This window comes from Hemicordylus capensis, chromosome 1 (genome assembly GCF_027244095.1).
Source record: "Hemicordylus capensis ecotype Gifberg chromosome 1, rHemCap1.1.pri, whole genome shotgun sequence".
In the NCBI taxonomy this organism is placed as follows: Eukaryota; Metazoa; Chordata; class Lepidosauria; order Squamata; family Cordylidae; genus Hemicordylus; species Hemicordylus capensis.
The window spans coordinates 219,191,001-219,210,806 of NC_069657.1; the positions used below are offsets into that span (position 1 = coordinate 219,191,001).

Here is a 19,806-nt window from a genome sequence, read left to right on the forward strand (position 1 = left end):
ATGGCAGAGGCATGTTTTAGATTAGAGCATGGGTTGCTACTGAACATACATATAAAGTGGAGTGGGGGTGGGGATATTTCACACACAGGGGGCAGGCAGAAATAGGGGGTTGAACCCTGTTCTCTGCTCATATGCCCCCACCTCAGCTCTCCCTCTCTTTCTCTCTCTCACTCTCTCTCTCCCACATTTTTTTGTTTCCCAACTGGGGTCCAGTGCCAGAACTAAACCTTGCCAGAGGCAAAGGGGGGAGGCAGTTTATGGGGGAAAGTATGAATGGGGGAGGGGTCAACACAACTCGTGTATGGGCCAGTGCATGAATCATGCCACTGTCATGTCCAATGCAATCCTTTAAAGTTTTTAAGGAAGACTAGGACAATTGCTTACTTTGCCATGATTGACTGTGGAAAGTAATTTTTATTTCAGATCGTGATTCCACCACCACCACCACCACCACTACCACCTGAAATACTGTGGTATATGCTTTCCTAAGGGTCGAGCAGGCCTCACACCTTTGGTCCTGATTGACAACTTTGTATCTGCATGGAAAGAGGGAGTTGAGAGGAAATTAGGAAGTTATGGGTTTTGTATCCCAATGTGGGTCTCCTTAGGGGTTTTAAAAGCCAAGGAGATACCCTAGTACAGGGATCCTCGACGTTGGGCCCCCAGATGTTCTTGGACTTCAGCTCCCATAATCCCCAGCCAATGGGCCTGGGGATTATGGGAGTTGAAGTCCAAGAACATCTGGGGGCCCAACGTTGAGGATCCCTGCCCTAGTAGATTTGGGATATTGTGGCTCAGGAAGTTAGGGTCCAAGTCAGACACTTACCCTTCTTAGGTAGCTCAGCCCCATAGACCAGCTAAATATTTACATAAGCTTGTTCTTGCCAAATTGAGAAGGGCATTTGCCTTGGCATGCTTGAATACGCTGCCCTCAGCTCTCTTAGACCCTTGGTATTCCTTTTTCTCAATGGTTATGCCCATGTCGGTCAGGAGTGGTTGAGACGATCGAGCATATGTTGCTTTGTTCTGTAGAGATATTCGGCTAGCACTTCTGTTACCTATTCTGTCTAAATTCCCATGTAGGCCATCGGCCTTTTGTGTGTCTCTTCTTTTGTTCGACAGTGATATTTATGTTTCCACCAAGGTGACAAAATTTTGCTTCATTGCAAGCTGTGTAAGAAAGCAATTGGCAAAATCATGAGTATTGGTTGTACTCTGTATTCTAAACTGTGTTTTGCAAGAAAGTACTGGCTAAATTATGATTGCTGGAGGTTACGACTTATCTATTGTGTGTATGTGTGTGTGTTTTAACCTGGTTGATGACTGTAATAAAGATTCTAATTCTGCATTTCTGTTTCCCTAAGTATTAATACTGTATATTTGGGTCCTCTAGGTCACCACCTAGAGATGTACATATCAGGTGGAATAAAACTATGATTGATTAATAAATAAATAAATAAATAAATAAAAGCATGTGTACATGATATATGACAACAACAAATATTTATATACCGCTTTTCAACAAAAGTTTCCAAAGCGGTTTAGAGACAAATAATTAATAATAAATAAGATGGCTCCCTGTCCCCAAAGGGCTCACAATCTAAAAAGAACCATGAGATAGATACCAGTAACAGTTACTGGAGGTACTGTGCTGGGGGTGGATAGGGCCAGAACCTCTCCCCCTGCTCAGTAAAGAGAATCACCACATTAAAAAGGTACCTCTTTGCCCAGTTACTTGGGGTTGACCACCTTGCTGAAGCTAAGTAGGTCTTGGTATGCCTAGATGGGAGACCCACGTGTACCATCTTTGGGGATGGGGCTGTAGCTCAGTGGTAGAGCAGCTGCTTTGCATGCAGAAGGTCTCAGGTTCAATCCTTGGCATCGCCAAGTAGGATGAGGAAAGACTCCTGTGTGAAATCGTGGAGAAGCTGCTGCCAGTCAGTGTAGACAATACAATACTGAGCTAAATGGACCAATGGTCTGATTTGGTATCAGGCAGCTTCCTTTGTTCCTGTGACAGAAGGTAGGTTAAAACAGTGCATTCAGATGCATCCAGCTGCTAGTTAGGACCCTACATTGATTTATCACACACTCCTGAAGGAATAGAAAAAGGACCTGAAAGGGTTCAACCTGAAGCACAAGGCAACCCAAAAAGAACCCACCACCATCTAACAACCTGGATACTAAAGTATTAAAAAAAGTATGCATGGAAGATACAAAAGCTGTTGAAGTTATAAATAGTGGAAATATATAGAACCTCTAAAAACCATGGGATGGAAAAATAGTATAGAAAAACATTTAATGGACACTCTCCTATAGCACATACATATAGACAAAATGCATAAAATAGTAAAAGTGCATAAATATAACAAATATAAGAACACAAATTTATAGGTTAAGAATTTACAATCAGCCTTGCTGCCAAGGTCCCCAAAATAGACATGAAAAGAATATCATGACTTGTGGGTCAGTCTTCCATGAGTCAAACTTCCCAGTGGCTGGAAATCCAGTATAAATTGAGGGAAAGTCCAATTGTCCTCAAATCAGATGCTCATATGAAATTCAAATCCTATGGGATATTGACATCCGTCGCAAGCCACATATGGGGGATATCCGTCATTTTTTCTCCAAACTCATTTCGGCCTATAATAGACCTTCCTCAGTGGCACTATGACAGGAATCCTTGTAGTCGGACTACAGTAGTCCCCAAGCAGCAGCTGTGCTCTCATGTGGAGCAAGGTGTTTAATTTGCTGCCAATAAGATTTCAAACTATCTCTATAAACAAATAATGCATTATCTCAATGAATAAATAACTGTATGTAAAGAATACCACTAATACAAATACAGCATAGAGTAGTGGTTAGAGTGTTGGACTAAGACCGGGAAGACCAGAGATTCCCTACTGAGAATTAAGAAGCAGGCTCTAAACTTGAAGAGACAATTATTGGAAAGGGGATACCCATGAAAGCCTGCTTCTTAAAAGATGAAAGAGTATTACAATTTGTTCATAGACATTGTTAGATGGTGGTGGGTTCTTTTGGGTTGTCTTGCACTGAAGGAATATGAAAGGAAATTTCTAGAATAGGAAAGGAAACAGTAGGCCCTCTGTTCTGTAACAATTCCCCAAGAAGTGAGGCTGGAGCCCAGAGTGTTGGGCTCAGGTGGAAGAGGAATGCTGCAAGTCCATCAAACAGTAGAGGAGGAGAAAAGAGGCCTTGAAGAATATATCAAGGACAGTGAAGAGGATGCACTTCAGATGGCGGGAACACTTCAGATGGTCAATAACACGAAACTATTCAACACCAATGAAAGAAAGCAGGCCTACAAGAAAGAACAAGTCAAGAACCGAGCAGAAAAATGGAAAAATAAGCCACAGTATGGTCAATATTTGCACAATATAAGTGGAAAATCAGACATCACCAAGACCTGGCAATGGCTTAAGAATGGCAACTTGAAGAAAGAAACAGAGGGTTTAATACTGGCTGCGCAAGAACAGGCACTAAGAACAAATGCAATAAGAGCAAAAGTTGAAAAATCCACAACAAACAGCAAGTGCCACCTTTGTAAAGAAGCAGATGAAACAGTGGACCACCTAATCAGCTGTTGTAAAAAGATCGCACAGACTGACTACAAACAAAGGCATGACAAGGTAGCTGGGATGATACACTGGAACATCTGCAAAAAATACAAGCTACCTGTAGCCAAAAATTGGTGGGACCATAAAATTGAAAAAGTTGAAGAAAATGAAGATGTAAAAATATTATGGGACTTCCGACTACAAACAGACAAACATCTGCCACACAATACACCAGATATAACTGTAGTCGAGAAGAAAGAAAAACAAGTTAAAATAATCGACATAGCAATACCAAGGGATAGCAGAATAGAAGACAAAGAAATAGAAAAAATCGCAGAATACAAAGATCTACAAATTGAAATTGAAAGGCTGTGGCAGAAAAAGACCAAAATAATCCCAGTGGTCATTGGCGCCCTGGGTGCAGTTCCAAAAGACCTTGAAGAGCACCTCAACACCATAGGGGTCACAGAAATCGCCATCAGCCAATTACAAAAAGCAGCTTTACTGGGAACAGCCTATATTCTGCGACGATATCTATAACCATTGACAATAAAATTCAGCCATCCCACGTCCTTGGGAAGGACTCGATGTCTGGATAAAACAAACCAGTCAATAACACCTGTCTGACTGTGTAAACAAGAAATAATAATACATAAATAATAATTGAAGCATCGTGCCTCTGAGGCTGGACGTGGCCCACAGCCACGAGACTAGTAGCCACTGATAGATCTGTCCTTCATGACTTTGTCTAAGCCCCTTTTAAAGCCATCCAAGCTGGTGGCCATCATCACTACATCCCATGGCAAAGAATTCCATAGATTAATTATGCATTGTGTGAAAAAGTACTTCTCGTCGGTCCTAAATTTCCTGACCTTCAGTTTCATTGGATGACTCCTGGTTCTAGTGTTGTGTGTGCATGAGAGAAATTTATCTCTCTCCACCCTGTCCCTGGTCCAAATCTTACCTCTGCTATGAACTCGCTGGGTGGCCTTAGTCAAGGCACTCTGCCTCTGCCCTCCGCCTAAATTTGTGGAATAGTAATGTTGGTCTACCTTACAGGGTAGCTGCAAGGATTACATGGATTACAGTTTTAATGGTTTTATATTGTTTTAAATGTTTTGTAAACCGCCTTGAGAGTCTTTTAATGAAAGGCGGCATAAAACTTTAACAATAAATAAATAAATGAGAATCGCTGATGTCCAGGCTAAGGAAGTGCCGCTTCTACATGAGAAGCAGTGACATGCCCAATGGCTTTGACCAACTTAGCAGTGGTGATTGTGTGTGCAGGCATGTGTGAATTTTGATGACCTCTCCTTCCCCCATAAGTGTTCTATTCCACATGAAAATAGATCCCTGATGGTAGCTCAGCACTCAGGGATATATTTTCTTCTGGCACAGAGCACATCCAGGAGAAAGGGAGGTCATCAAACATTTCCAAAAAAATGAATGAGATGATCCTAGTGCAGCTCTTGTGACCAATGAGCAGTGGCACACCTAGGCGAAACCGGTGCCCGGACCACCCCTGTTGTGAGCCCCCCCCCGGGCGTGAGGCACCACTGCATATATGGGGGGGCTCCTGCCGCCACACTGCACCCGCCCTGCCCCACCGCCAACTGCCAAAAGTTACCTTACTTTAGCCACCAATGTGCACGGCCAGGGGGCGGGGATTGAGCCCCCTGTCTGGTCCAGTGGTCTTTGCAAACTGTGAGGCACTCCTTTCTGCACAGGCCTGTTAGAAAGATAGATCCTATTTTGCAGGGTCAAGGAGATACGGCATAATGCAGGATCACCCAGTTTACTTTTTACCTTCTATCTGTGATATGGAGAGCAGCATACAGCATACTTAAACATAGCCTGAATACAATGATCAGAGAGAAATAACATCTGAACATGCCCTATGAATCTTGCCTGTTCCAGGGGTTACTTCTATTTTAACTTGTAACATACAAGTTACATTGACATGGAGTAAGTGAGCATCAAGGGGTTTCATATATCTAAGAACTGGTTAAGCAGGGTTTTATTCCATCTCTTACATGAGAATGATTTTTGAGCCAGCACTCAGTCTGAAACATTTCCACAAATCACTGGGCAATTTAGTACAAGGCTTGATCTTTCTGTTTATTAGCTCTGTTTTATTATCAGTCCCATCAAATGATTCTGCAGTCAATATGAAAAATTCCTGAGCTTAGGGGTATAATGGGATTTCTAATCTTGAGCCAAAAACTCATGGAAATTACTTTCATTGATTCATTTTTATTTACAGTATTTTGGATTCTAACAAAAAGTTTTAAGAAGGCGCTTTTAGCAATAGCAATAGCACTTACATTTATATACCGCTCTATAGCCAGAGCTCTCTAAGCGGTTTACAATGATTTAGCATATTGCCCCCAACATTCTGGGTACTCATTTTACTTACCTCGGAAGGATGGAAGGCTGAGTCAACCTTGAGCCCCTGGTCAGGATCGAACTTGTAACCTTCTGGTTACAGGGCAGCAGTTTTACCACTGCGCCACCAGGGGCTCTGGTGTGGAATAGTGGGTTCTAGCCATTGAGACTGGACCAAAAATACTGACCAAAAAAATAAAAATAAATAAACTCATACTAAAAGCCTGGCATCACAGTGGGATAAAGTAATCACAAACAGCAAGCCATTGACAACTTGACTCTCCCTTCCTCCTCTGCCAGTCTCTGCCATATTTTCCCATGGGGAATACTGCCACTGCTTAACTGGAAAGCAGAGTCTTTCTAGTTTCAGACCTTGGTAATCATATCAAAACATAAACACTATTGATGCTAAAGATCATGAAGGAGTTACTATTTTTGTTCTAGTTATCATCTGGGAATGACTTACAAATTAACATGGTTGGGATGGGGGTTGCATCCCAACATGAGCTTTCCCAGCAATTGAAGTTCCATGCCTGGGAAGTGAAACAAGAGGCACCTGTTACTGTGGGGAATAGGAGAGCTCATTTTACTGGTTTTGTGCAATGACTGTAGTACTGTGTATTTTGTTTGAACTAGCAGTGATTAGCATAGGAATTCACAGCACAAACTCCACCTAATGTGAAAACATTAAGATTTATGCCTGCAAGCACCTAAGAGGATACACAGATGGATGTTGAGAGACACACAAGGTTGAAAGAGGCCAAAGGACCATCAAGTTCAATGAGGCCAGCTATGCACCCACAAGACTGGCCCCTACCCTGATCAGTTCGTACAATTCAGATCACAGTATGCTACCATCAAGAGAGAATATGCACCCTTGGTAATATCTGTACAGAGAAAATCGCTCCAAATGACATGTCACTTCAACATGTCACTTCACTTTTTAAAAAAATAAAACAGACAGCACTTATTTCTGCCTCCCTGCGGATAATCAAAGAAAAAACTAAGATGGCCCTGCAGAATGCTTTCAGAGCTTATATGAGAAGGGGCAATATGGAAACAAAGGAACATTCTGCAAATGAGCTACTGCAGTCAAAATGAAATACCACAGCAAGTCTTTATTACTGATTTATTTGGTGCATGTCGATGTCCAGGCATAGCTGGACTGAGCTATGGAGTAGACCCTTCACATGAACAGGAAGCAGCAAATGAGAGCATACCACCTGATGAGCAGGGAGGCACCCTTGAAGAGGCCAGGTCATGGAGTGAGGTCAGAAAGCAAGCACAGAGAAAAAGTCAGAGGCAAAATCCACAGAACCAAGGACAGCTCCCAAGCTGCAGGCAATTTCCTCTAATACAGGAAGTCTCCAACCTACAGACCGGTTGTGTTCCAAAAGTTTGTTTGGAAGTCGAAACACATTTTCCCATAGAAACAGTGTTAGAACAAATATCTAATTGAATAAGACGTGTGTTGGAGTCTGAGATGCCCCTTCCTGGGAGGCCGGCAGTGCAAATGGTGGGATGTTGCTGCTGCCGCCTCACTCCAAAGGCAAGGCACTGGTGGTCTGAGCTGCTGCTCAATCACATCCCTTCCTCAGTGGCCAGCAGCGTGCGCTGGGTGGTGTTGCTGCCGCCCTTCAAGGATGATGATCAGGCCGTGCAAACTCAGAGCTGCTGTTCAGTCACACTTCACCACGTTGCTGACCAGACCTGGGGTTGTGGGGAGCCCCAAACCAGACTCTTTCTGAACACTGCTTCCCAACAGCACGGTGGGCTCCTTTCCAGTCGCTGCCACGGCCACCTCCTCCTCTGCTCCGTGTGCTGGAAGAACGTCTTTCCCACATGCTGCTGCAGACGCACCTGTGCGCACGTGGCTGCAAGAATAGGAAAAGGGCATGCCAAGCAGAGCAGGTGCCTGCCAGCAACCCAAATGCAGGAGCGTGCTGCTCTGGAGAGAGGCAGCTTTCAGAAAGAGTTTGGTTTGGGGCTGCTGCTGCTGAAGCACTCACAGAGTGATTCTAATGCTCTGGAGAGCACAAGGCTGCAGGAAAAGGAAAAGGGTATACAAAGTGGAGGAGGCGCTGGCAGCCAAAATGCAGCCCGCTGCTCTGAAAAGAGGGCTTGGGGCTCCCTGCAACCGCTGCTGGGATCTGGCAGCAACAAGCTGGGGCATGATTGACTAGCAGCTTAGACCAGTGTGCACAACCTGACTGTTGTGTATGGAGAGTACTCACCCAGTGAGTTCCATGGTTGAATGGGGATTCGAACCCAGGTCTTCCCTGTCCTAATCCAACACTCTAACCACTATGCTATGCTGGCTCTAATGTCAGCTGGGGGCTGTGCCTTGCAGGGCATTCAACCATGAGCAGCGATCTTGGATCTGATCTACAGTGCTGATCATGGCTGAATGTCTGATGTGGCACTCAGCTGACATTGAAGCCAGCAGCACACAATCACTTTACCAACTTTCATGGGGGCATGTATGCCCCACTTCTCAACTTTTAGCGGCATAACTAACATCACTGGATCATGAGAACCAGTGCCCTAGGAAAAGGAAGCATGACTGAACCTTTATATCTCCATACCACCGCTACTGTTGCCCCAGGTTCCTTCCACCTCTTGTCTGCGGAGTGGAACTCCTCAGACAGGTAGCATCCTCAGAAGGGGTAGCAGCATCCTACCTTGGAATCGTGTGCTTGGGTGTAATTCAGTTGTTTCCTAATAGGTCCACTGGCATCTGTGGTGAGCTAAGCTGGGAAATCAGGATGCTTTGGGTAGGTGGTGGGCAGTCCCTTGAGGGGTTTAGGTTTGAGGGAGGGGCAGGGTATGGGTGGCCTTCATATGGTATCTGTTCTAGTGGGTCAAAATTCAGGATTGGCCACAGGGGTTTCTTCAGTATCAGGGTCTATACCGGGTTTTTCTGCTTTTGTATGGAAAAGAATGATCCCTCCCTCCTTGACCTTAGAAGGCTCTCTATTGCTCCCTCAAAGTTGGTGTCAATGTAACTGATTGAATCACAACATTTGTGGATTTTTACATTTTGCAATTGGATATTTTGGATGTCAACATTTGGTTGTTGATTTCGGGCCCAAAATTTGACATCTGAACTTCAAATCGAAATTGTAACAAAATAAAAAATTTCTGCCTGTTCATGAGGATCCTTCTCGATCAAATGAATCTGTTTAGTATAAAATGTAAGAGCACCCCTTGGAATCTGTATTTTACAGTTATGGAAAAGGAGCTCCTGTCTCTGGATTTGGTGATATGTAGGAAGCAAGACATTAGGCTCAGTAGACCATCAGTTAGACACAGAAGCTAGCCCGCTTTCCAATGGTTGTGGGAACCACCGGGCTCGCAGGCTAAGCTCGATCTCTCGCAGAACCCCCTCAGGCACTTCACACATGTCATGTGAAGCACCTCACAGTATGGTCTGTGCTGATGTTGCCTTAATTTCCTTTCCTTTCTTTGTGCCCAAGCAATGGGAAGTGAAGAGTAGACTTTACTATGTCAGGATCTCCAAAGAGATAGCTCTAAAGTCTTTCTCTGTCATTGCAAAAATTGGATTATTTACACATTTGTCTCTTCTTCTGTCGGCTTATATTTTCCTGTGCAACACACAAGATAGTCAGTACAAAATCTCAAGCATCCTTTTTCCTGCACCATATCCAGGCTGCTCCATAAGTGGAGCCCTTGTGTCTGATTCCAAGTAACTCTTATTTTGAAATGGCTGGCAAGTCAAACAATTTGGATGTTTTCTGCCCACTTTAAGTGGTGACTTCGCTCTCTTGAATTGCTAATCATAGGTTGAATTGATAATCAGTGGATTCCTCTTTGTATTGCTTAGATAAGAGTTTTTCAACATTTTTGTAAACAAGTGTGTCCCTTTGTCTCAAAGCTTCAGCTCAGATAACCCTGTTATGAGAGATATCCTGTTATGGGGTGTACCTTCCCCTCCCCTCTGGGATCAAAAAGGCGGGCAGTTTTGTTTGAGACAATGAGAAACACAGCAAGTTGCCACTGGCTTGTTTGGTGGCGACTTGGGACTGGGCCTTCTCTGGTTCCCCTGGGGCTTTGGAATATTTTCCTTGTCAGAAGAAGAGTATCTCCATCTCTGTTTGCTTTTAGGAAGACCTTCAAAACACACCTGTTCTCTCAGGCTTTTAACTGAGATGAATTTTAAACTGATTGTTTTTATCCCATAAAATTGTTTTAACTTTTTAATTCTGTGAAATGGTTTTGTTTTTACTCTGTTTTATAGTTGTTGTTTTAAATTGTGCACACCACCTAGAAATACAGATAGATAGATAGATAGATAGATAGATAGATAGATAGATAGATAGATAGACAGACCTATGAGCCGAGGTGTTAATAAACCGAGCTTGGACTCTTTGGTTTTAACTGATTTGACGCGGAGGAACGAAGCCAGTGATGGAACTCATAGTACCTGGGAAACACCGGATTCTGGACCGAGATGGTCAGGGGAACTGGTTACCTGGTACTCTAGGAAGGGCTTTTGTTGGATACCTAGGCAGGAATATGTATATGAAGGCGGACAAAGGATTCTGGGTTTGGGTCAGTTCTATGGTTTCCTTTAGCTGAGGATGCCCTTAGGCAACAAGACCCAGGTCAAGCAGTCAGGGAAGACTCTACCTAACTTAGGCCTTGTGCTGGCCTGCCGGCCAGGGGATTCACCCTTTTCATGAGAGGGTTGATCCATGGGAGAGGGGGCACTTAATGTACTTCAGGTCTTCATTGGATCACCCACTCATGAGATACATCATTCCACCTCCTAGGGGGCCCCACATTTTTGGGCTCCTGGCACTTACCTTCCCCTTTCCACTCAACCCTTTGGACTCCCAAGAAGTCTGGGCCGCTCCATGTATCCAAGCAGTTTCGAGCATGAAGATCAGGAAAGAATGGGGATTAACTCTACATTCATCCTGGCTGGGCCTGACGTTGCAGCAGATGCAAATTAGCCGCAGCAGGGAATTCTGGGACAGTTAAGGGATTCTAAGAGTTAATTCCAGGCAAGCCAGGTGAACACTGTCAGTGGAACGGGACTGTGTTAGTTAAAGAAAGTGGTCTTAGAGGGGGCACTTTTAGTCTTGGTCTGCGGTACCCGACAGGATCGGGATGGATGTTACTGAGGGACCCATCCCCGGGGCTTGGATGGAAATTTCAACCAGGTTGGATGGGGAAAGCCCTCATGTGCGTTTCTATGGCTGAACACTCTCCTGAGAGAGTGATTCACTCATAGAATGGGGGATACAGTCAGCATAGTAACCATCATTATCCACTAATGAGTTTTGCCCCAGACTGAGCATGCTTTCACCCCAGGGGAAGGGGCTAAGCCTCCCTTCCCCAACAAAACTGGCTGAAAAATAGAACAAAAACCTTTTAAAAATCAAGTCACAGGGGCAAATCCTTAAATCATTCTAACCTATTCCTAGCAGGCTAGTCCTACACATCCACACACAGTCATTCATACACAGCATAGGTTTGGGGGAATGGATAATAAAAATCCCCAGAAACATAGGACAGATGGGGCAATGCATCTCCTGACATACCTGCTGCAGAATTGGGCTGGGCATGAAGTCACAAACCTGAGATTAGTCCAGAAAGTGGCGGGGGTGGGGGGTGGGACTGAAGGCCCCTTAAATAGGGCAAAAAATATGTCTGGAAAATTCCAAAGAATTCCTACCCTCTGGGGATCAGGATAAAGGAAGATGGAGTTGGGTAAAGGTAACATGTGAGTTAAATGTGCCAACCCTGGCACCAGACAGGCTTCACCTGCTGGATCAATCAGCCAGGTGGACTGGAAGGTGGCCCTTTTGTTTGTCCAATGACTGACTAATCCGGAGAGATCAGGATGGTTAATGGGTTTCCTAGGAAATGCAGAAAGGAGTGCAAACAAACACGTTAACAAACAGAGACAGACAAAGGGGCTTCTGATTTAGCAGTCTCAGGAAGGCTAAGGAGATTTTGATACAGAAAGTCAATCCTGGGGCATCAGCATGACTCTGCAAAAATGCGAGATCTGTTGCCATGTTTCTCATATATGTGACTTTTATTATATTTCCTGTGCCAGTGTGTACATGCAACTTTCCTGGATGTCAAAATACATGTCCTCCATGCCAGCACCACATATAGGGGTGCAGAGAGGTGTCCAAAAGGGTGACTTCCCATAACACTCCATGCATATCTATATGCGATCTGTAGTTGATGGGAAATAAAATACTGAGGCTCTACACACAATCGGTCTGTAGAGCCTTACCGGGCTCTGCGGGGAGCTGTCCCTGGGCGGTCAGATTGTCCCTGGACGGTCATGGAGTCAGTAGGGGCAGCGGGGATTGGAGGCCGCCCGGCACAGGGCATCCTGGGGAGACCCCTGAGGCCAGGAGGCTTGTTGGAGCCTCCCAGTCGGGGGTCTCCTTGTGAGTCACCATGGCACGGAGCCGCGCTGCAGCATCTCACGACCAAAAAAACCAGGTTAACAGAGTTCTTGCTCCATTAACCTGGTTTAAGGGGAGGGAGAATTGGGCAGGCTAGCTGCCATGGAACCACTGGGCTTACTCGCAAGCCTGGTGGTTCTCACAACCCACAGAAACCGGGCTGGGCTCCCTTAGCCCGATTTCTGTGGATTGTGGGAATAGCTTCACTCTGTAAGGAGCCAGGAAATTGTGACACACACCCATACCCCAAGAAGTGAATCTTGCCAAAATGGGTAGAAGGAAAGTATGAGCCACGTTAATCTACACTGGAATCAGGCAAACAAAAGGAAATGCCAGCTATACATGGGTGGCTTCCTTCCTCCTCCTGCACTCTGGATCCTCATGGCCAGGACTCCACAGCATACTCCTGGTTTGGCCCTGCCTGCTCCTTTCTCCTTTCTTTGTAAGTAGCTGGCTGGGTGCTCAGGATCTTTGACACTCCTCTCTTCTCCCAATTCCTCCTGGAGAGCACTCATTTTGACTTGTGAGACAAGTCCTCCAGGAGCCAATGGTGCAATGTGTTGGGGAGGCAGGAGGGATCAATGGACCATCTATGAGGCTGTAAAGTTTCACCAGAGTTTGTGTTCCCCAGCTTGAGAATACTTGGCTTAGATTGCCAAAGCAAAGTTTATTAGGGTTCAGCCAGATCCACCTAATCATTAAAAGTGTCTGATAATGCATGCTGGAAAAGACAGCTAAATTGAACCTCCATCTTCAGTGGCAGTATACATTTGAATACCAATGCTGAAGACACACAACAAAGAACTGTTCTCTTCCTGACCTCTTTGTAAGCTTCGTAGACTGGCATCTGGCTGGCCATTGTTGAATGCAGAATTCTGAACTAGTTAGACCTTTGGTTTGTTCCAGCAAGGTTCTTCTTCCTGTTTCTCAGAATGCCTTTATTTCATCAGAGTTTGTTAGCAATGCATTCCACAAGCAATGAGAAAAGTATTAATATTAACATTTCCATGTTTAAATTGGAAAGGTATCTATAAACATGTCTTCCTTTTTAAACAAAATTCTTCTCTTGACATTGCTTTCATCCTTCCAGCCTCAAAATTCCAATACAGTTGTGTGTAATTGGGTCCCCCCACAGTATAGGGTTTGCCACTCCTCTGTTCATTGAATGTCTCTTTGTTCTTGTCCTGTGAGAAAGGAGAAAATCACAGCTCTTCTCATATGGCAGAAAATCTTCATCACATGGGAAGACTTTCCACAGCCTTTCCCAGTGCATGGCTTTTATATTAAACTTTCTCAATTCTGCAAGCCTAGAATGTGTATTTTGAATGAGAATACACAATGTGAATGTTTACCGCCAACTGCCCTCTTGTCTCTGCTATGTAAGGAGTAAATAGAAACCATTTTTCTGTCTCAGGAAACATGTGCTTGGAAACCAGTATTGGAAGGTGAGATCCTGTTTAAATAAGATGCTTGCTTGCTTGCTTGCTTGCTTTCTTTCTTTCTTTCTTTCTTTCTTTCTTTCTTAAGACTAAGCATGCAGTGACATTTAAGAATCAGAAACATGAATGAGATGCTGCAAAAGAAAGAGGCGAAGCACTGAAGCTGACATTCAGGCTTGAAAAGTTTTTCCTAGGTAGGCTGTCTATACGTACACTATGTTCTGTGCATTTAGTATTCAAGGCTTGGATTAATGGGGATGCTTTACCTTCCTTTCTCAGAAGAAGAAGAATCATTCGCTAAAGGTCTTTCATAGCAGACTCTTTTTTGGTTTTTGTATTGTTGCTGTAACTTTAAAGGGCCTCATTTTTTAAAGCCTGATTCTGCTGCACATTTCAGGAGAAATTCTATATCAGTTAATGAACTGCTGAACTACTTTGTTTTGCAAATAGAAATATAATTAACAGGATGTCTCCTATCCTTCAAAGATTTACATCCACCTTTAATAAATCCACTGAATTCTGTTGGCTACTTATGCTTTTAATGACAATCATATTTTCTAATTTATTGAAAGGTTTAAAAATGAGAACCGCAGATAGGCTTGCCAGGTTGCAACCCATATCATTCTTGTTACCTTTTGCTTTCCCATTGCTTCTCCAGTCCGGTATCTTGCTAGATCCTGTTGCACGCTCTCCTCGCCCAGCTCCTGTGAAGACAAGATAGAAGCCTAATTTGCTTTTGCCTCCTCCAGAGCAAAACTACGGTGATAGTCACACTTACTGAAACAAAAATCACAAATTTCAAGCAATCATGTTTAATAGGCTGAATGCTGCGGAAAGTGATTTCCCACAACAGATGTGCAACCAACACTAATTCATCAGAAAGCACATTTCCTCCAGGAAAATCACAGTTTCTGGAAATGGCTTGTCTTGCTAGGGTTGCCAACTGATCAGTGGTCCAAACTGTTTCTGTGTTTTTAGCTTGTTCTGCAGAAATATGCAGGTGAATCTTTTCATAGCATTATCACTCTTAACATCTGTGGATTAGGCTGCTGTTAAAGACATAGGAGCAAAGGGTGATAACTTTAATCTGCAATCTAATGTCTAAGTTTAAAAGCACTTTCAGGTTTTCTAAAAAGAGAAATATTTAAAGAAGCTGTATATAGGTGACTCATTTCCTTGTCAACACAGTGCATTTTTAAAATGTGCTTACTTCAAGCAATGCAAAAATAGGACCATTACCAAGAAAACAGCAAAACCACAAAATGAAATGTTACATTTTGCCATTTATTTATTTCAGCTTGAAGATCTTATTCAAATCCATTAAGAGATGGCAGAAATCAGCCCACAAGCAAACATCAAAGAAAAGGTAGGATCTCTAATTTTCATGCTATACCATAAGCGCTGCATGTTGGTCTGGTGCTGCACCCTTCCTGAAGGAGGTTCAATATTTAATCAGCAAGTTTTGGTAGATAGATGCCATGAGGAGACTAGGAGGGAATTTGCAACACTGCTCTGCATTCCTGCCGCAGTCAAGAGCACAGAAAACTGCTTCTTGGCATCAACAATTTATCTTTGCTACTGATACCTAACTCAACCTGCCTTCCCCTTTTGTGGTACAAATCTGAAATAAAAGCCCTGAACTGTCTGAACTATTAAAGGAAAAGCCTAGCTACCCCTCTCCCCCACCATACACACACACTTGCCATCTGCATGATATATTGCTCACTTATTTTCATATATTTGAAATATTTACATCCTGTCTTTGCACTCATAAAATACACAAGGAGAACTGCAACTGCCCATGTAAAGGAGGAGATGCCGTTTTGACTAAATTATATTTGAAATCATGAATTGGAACACTTTTGAACTTTCAGTCCAGTCTCTGCAGATTTTCTCTCTCCCAGAGATCCTGCAAATGGCTTACAACTATAAAGATCTATAGATGACTGGCACTGCTTTTTAGTACAAAACGCATTAAAAACCATGAGTGGCTTGAAGTCTAGGTTCCTAGAAGGATTAAGTGAAACTCCTGTTAGTGTAAATCCATGCTCCTGTTGACAAGCAGACTTTCAGCTACAATGTCTGTGTCTGTGTTTAGGGAGGAGGAATTCTCTAATTAACCTTCCCCCCCTTTCGCACTGCATTATAGGCACGGGCATTGCCTCAGAGTTTGGGGAGGAGGGGAGTATAGTCACTCCACTCCTTTGCCTGTCATTGGGAGCAAAGGTATGAGCTCCTCTCCTGGAGTCCATCAGACCAACAAACCCCATCCCTGCTGATCGTCTCATCTTTGGCAGTCCCTGCCTTAAATAAAACCCTACATTTAGGACACTCCTCCCCTATTCCAGCTTGTTCCTTCTTCCCTGGCCAGGCAAGTGGATTGGCCACCCAATCCCTGGTCTCCGAAGGGGCCTTGTTCTCCAACTCCGCCTGCTTCACTAGCATTTCTACACCTGTCTGCAGCTGGGGAGCTGATATCATCGCTATTCCCTCTCCACCATTCTGCTGTCTCTTGGGCTGCACCCGCCCATCCCCCAGCAGCTGTTGCCCGCCTCTCTGGGCCCTTCCTGACTTCTGAAAGGTAATTACTGGGCTTGTCCTGGCATCTGGAGCCCCCTGTTTCTCTTGGCACTCTGCCGTTTGACTGGGTAAACAACCCTGTCTCGCGGAGGAGGGTAGGAAATCCCGACAGTCTGATTCAAGAATAAACAACAATTTCCCATTATTCCTTATTTTAATATTTGTTTAAAATAGTGGTAATGAAATAAAGACTAGGACATCTTTTATTTTTCTGCAGTGACAGGTATAGGTCACCTTGGCAGATAGAGGAAGAGCTAGTGCATATCTGCCAGGCTGACCATCCTCATTAGTCCACTCCCTTTTCATTGAACTCTCCTGTCATTGTTAATGCCAGCTCTGCTACTCCATTCCTTGCCCCTCTGCTGCTGCCTGCTCTAGTGAGGACTTCTCTTCTCCAAGAGCACTTCACTGATGAGCTCTATGTCAGCTCTAGGTTATTGGAATCCTTACCCTGAGCTTGCCTCTGAAGGCTGGATGAGGTCTTCTGGTGCATGCTGCCACACTGCATCTCACATAGCAGACACAGAAGAGGCATAATAGCCAGCACGGTTGGGCAACTGAATGCAAAAAAGGAAAAGAGGCCCCATGGTGCATCTAAATTTGCTGAAAATGTCCCTCATGAAAACGCTGCTCTAGCACACTTGAAATGTGTGTTTTTAAAAAAATCTCCAGGCTGGTACAATGTGTATATATTAACAGTTGTGCTTGTATACCATTGTCTGAAAATCCGTTAAGACTTAAAAAGCAGCCTATAGGACACAAATCAATGGAAATGTCAACACCAGTTTCCGGTGGAAAAGGGGAACATTGCTCCCCCAAAAGAGGTTACTGCCGTGAAGATGAATGCTGAAGAACGCATCCAAAGCCAAAGGAGTATAGCTCATTTTTGTTTATTACCTACATATTTCTAATCTTATATTTAATTATGTTCATCTCTCTTACTTGTAGATCAATGCAGTGCGTTCAATAGTTCCTAACAAAAGCAACAATGAAATAGTGCTGGTGCTACAGCAGTTTGATAACAACGTAGACAAGGCTGTACAAGCTTTTATGGACGGTCTGTACTATTTGCATATTTCACTGACCTTTTAGAAATACTAAGCATCAAATGGTGCATTATCTGCATGACTAGAATGAAGATTGTGGTTGTATCCTGGGATATAAATGGGATCTCCAGCATTTCCCAAGGATGTGATGATGTCCTTGTCTGTTTTTATAAATCTTTGCCTGAATTCTTGTTTCCATACAGGATCTAAGTGGTTTCTTTCTTCTTAAGAGCCAGAGTTGTCCAGCAGAAATAGACACCAGCAAACCTTGTATAAATACTGTGAGGCTGATCACACTAGTGAACAAAACCAGGCTAAGGAGCCCAGCCCGGTTTTGCTCACTTGTGCATATCACCGGGATCACGCCCGCTCCCAGTAGATACATGGTGGCAAACACGTCTGTGAAGCCTCCTGCTTAAATGAGGTTATGGGAGCAAGTTCTTAAGGCATCTGGTGGGCCACTGTGTGTAACAGGATGCTGGACTAGATGGGCCTTGGGCCTGATCCAGCAGGGCTGTTCGTCTGTTCTTAACCTCATTTTTTTGATCATGTGTCTGCCACAGCTACCTGCAGTCGTGGCAGGCACACTCGGGGGGAGGTGGGATCCCAGTAATGCACTGCCCACTTGCGCAGCGCATTATTGGGACTCCAGCGGGCGGGGCAGCGCATGGCAGCACTTTGCTGCATCTGATCCCTGGAGTGGCCAGCCAAGGCTCGGGAGAGCCGCAAGAGAGCCCCCGCTCGTCTGGGCGGGCGATCCACCCACCCAGCAAAGAGCGAGTGGTCGTCTGTGGGGAGGATCGGGCAAACCCGCTCTCCCCGCAGACTTTGAAAGAGCTCTTCTCACCAATCGTGAAAAGAGCTCCTGTGGGTGATTTCTCACATTACTGGGGTTAACACCAGTAGCAAAGAGCATCAGAGAAGCCAGAAAGCAGGTTTTAAGTTTTAAAACCTACTGTAGGAGCTTTTTCCATAGAGCTGAGTTCTGGGGTGTGGGAAGGTTGGAGGCAAACCTGGAGCAAGATCTGAGGAGGGGCCACTTCTGCCTCCATGCCCACCCCCAACTGCTGCTGGCAGCAGGGCAACATGGCCCCAACACCATGCCGACTGCCACTTTGCTGGTGCAGGTTGCGTTGCTGGGATCAGGGCACGGACAAAGCATTTGGTGCTGCTGCTCTGCAGACTAATGCAGCTCTGCTGGTCACATGGGGGCATGGTTTTTCCCAATCTATCTACCCTGCCACCAGAAGGACTCTGAGACCCAGAGGATTGTGGTTCTGAGGATTGTCCGACCTAGGCCACATTGTCAGTACTGCATACCGTTCTGGTCACCACATCTTAAAAAGGACATTGTAGAACTGGAAAAGGTATAGAAGAGGGCAACCAAGATGATCAGGGGCCTAGAGCACCTTTCTTATGAGGCAAAGCTACAACACCTGGGGCTATTTAGTTTAGAAAAAAGGCGACTGCGGGGAGACATGATAGAGGTCTATAAAATCATGCATGGTGTGGAGAAAGTGGATAGAGAGAAATTCTTCTCCCTCTCCCATAACACTAGAACCAGAGGTCATCCCATGAAATTGATTGCCATGAAATTTAGGACCCACAAAGGGAAGTATTTTTCCACACGATGCATAATCAATCTATGGAATTATTTGTCACAAGTTGTGGAGACAGCCAAGAGACTGGACGGCTTTAAGAAGGGCTTAGATAAGTTCATGGAGTACAAATCTATCAATGGCTACTAGCCTAAGGGCTATAGGCCACCTCCAGCCTGCCTCTAAATACATCTTGTTTCAGGGGAGCAACAGTAGGAGAGAGGGCATGCCTTCAGCTCTTGCCTGTGGGCTTCTCAGCAGCATCTGGTGGGCTACTGTGTGAAACAAGATGCTGGACTAGATGGGCCTTGGGCCTGATCCAGCAGGGCTGTTCTTATGTAGTGCTTCCAGGGTGGGGAAGATCAGTGAAAATCAGCCCCTGGCACAGGCACTGTGTTAATCCAGAGCAGAGCACCAGCAGCCATGCAGCCCCAGTGCTTTACTGGAAGCTTTAGTGCTTTCCTAGTCAGGATGTCAGCCACTGTGTATAGACCAGTGTTTCTGCAGCAAACATGCCAAATTTTTTTTTTTAAAAAATTCCAGTCATGTATATAAGTTATATAAGCATGCATATGTGTAGTCCACATTTTATCCACTTTGCTGCAGGAAACACCACCACACTTGTGACAAACATGTTTGCTTTGTAAACTGTGGAGCTGCCCTTAATTTGAAATCATTGGGGCACTGCCTTAACCCTTCATTGGTGTTGTGCATAGACAATTAGGGAC

At 44.5% G+C, this 19,806-nt stretch overlaps 1 protein-coding gene across 8 annotated transcripts in view; it reads left to right on the forward strand.

The window, feature by feature from the left end:
- Positions 1-19,806, forward strand: part of SPATS2L (spermatogenesis associated serine rich 2 like) — a 189,627-nt gene that overhangs the window by 105,668 nt on the left and 64,153 nt on the right. For 7 of the 8 annotated variants that reach the window (XM_053278995.1, XM_053279013.1, XM_053278979.1 and 4 more), the window contains 2 exons: positions 15,152-15,220; positions 17,383-17,491. In XM_053278995.1, the coding sequence (XP_053134970.1) occupies positions 15,182-15,220; positions 17,383-17,491 (148 nt within the window). In that variant the 5' untranslated portion in view covers positions 15,152-15,181. Of the gene's footprint in view, positions 1-13,942; positions 14,049-15,151; positions 15,221-17,382; positions 17,492-19,806 lie in introns of all 8 variants that reach the window. The other variant, XM_053278972.1, reaches the window with a different exon arrangement.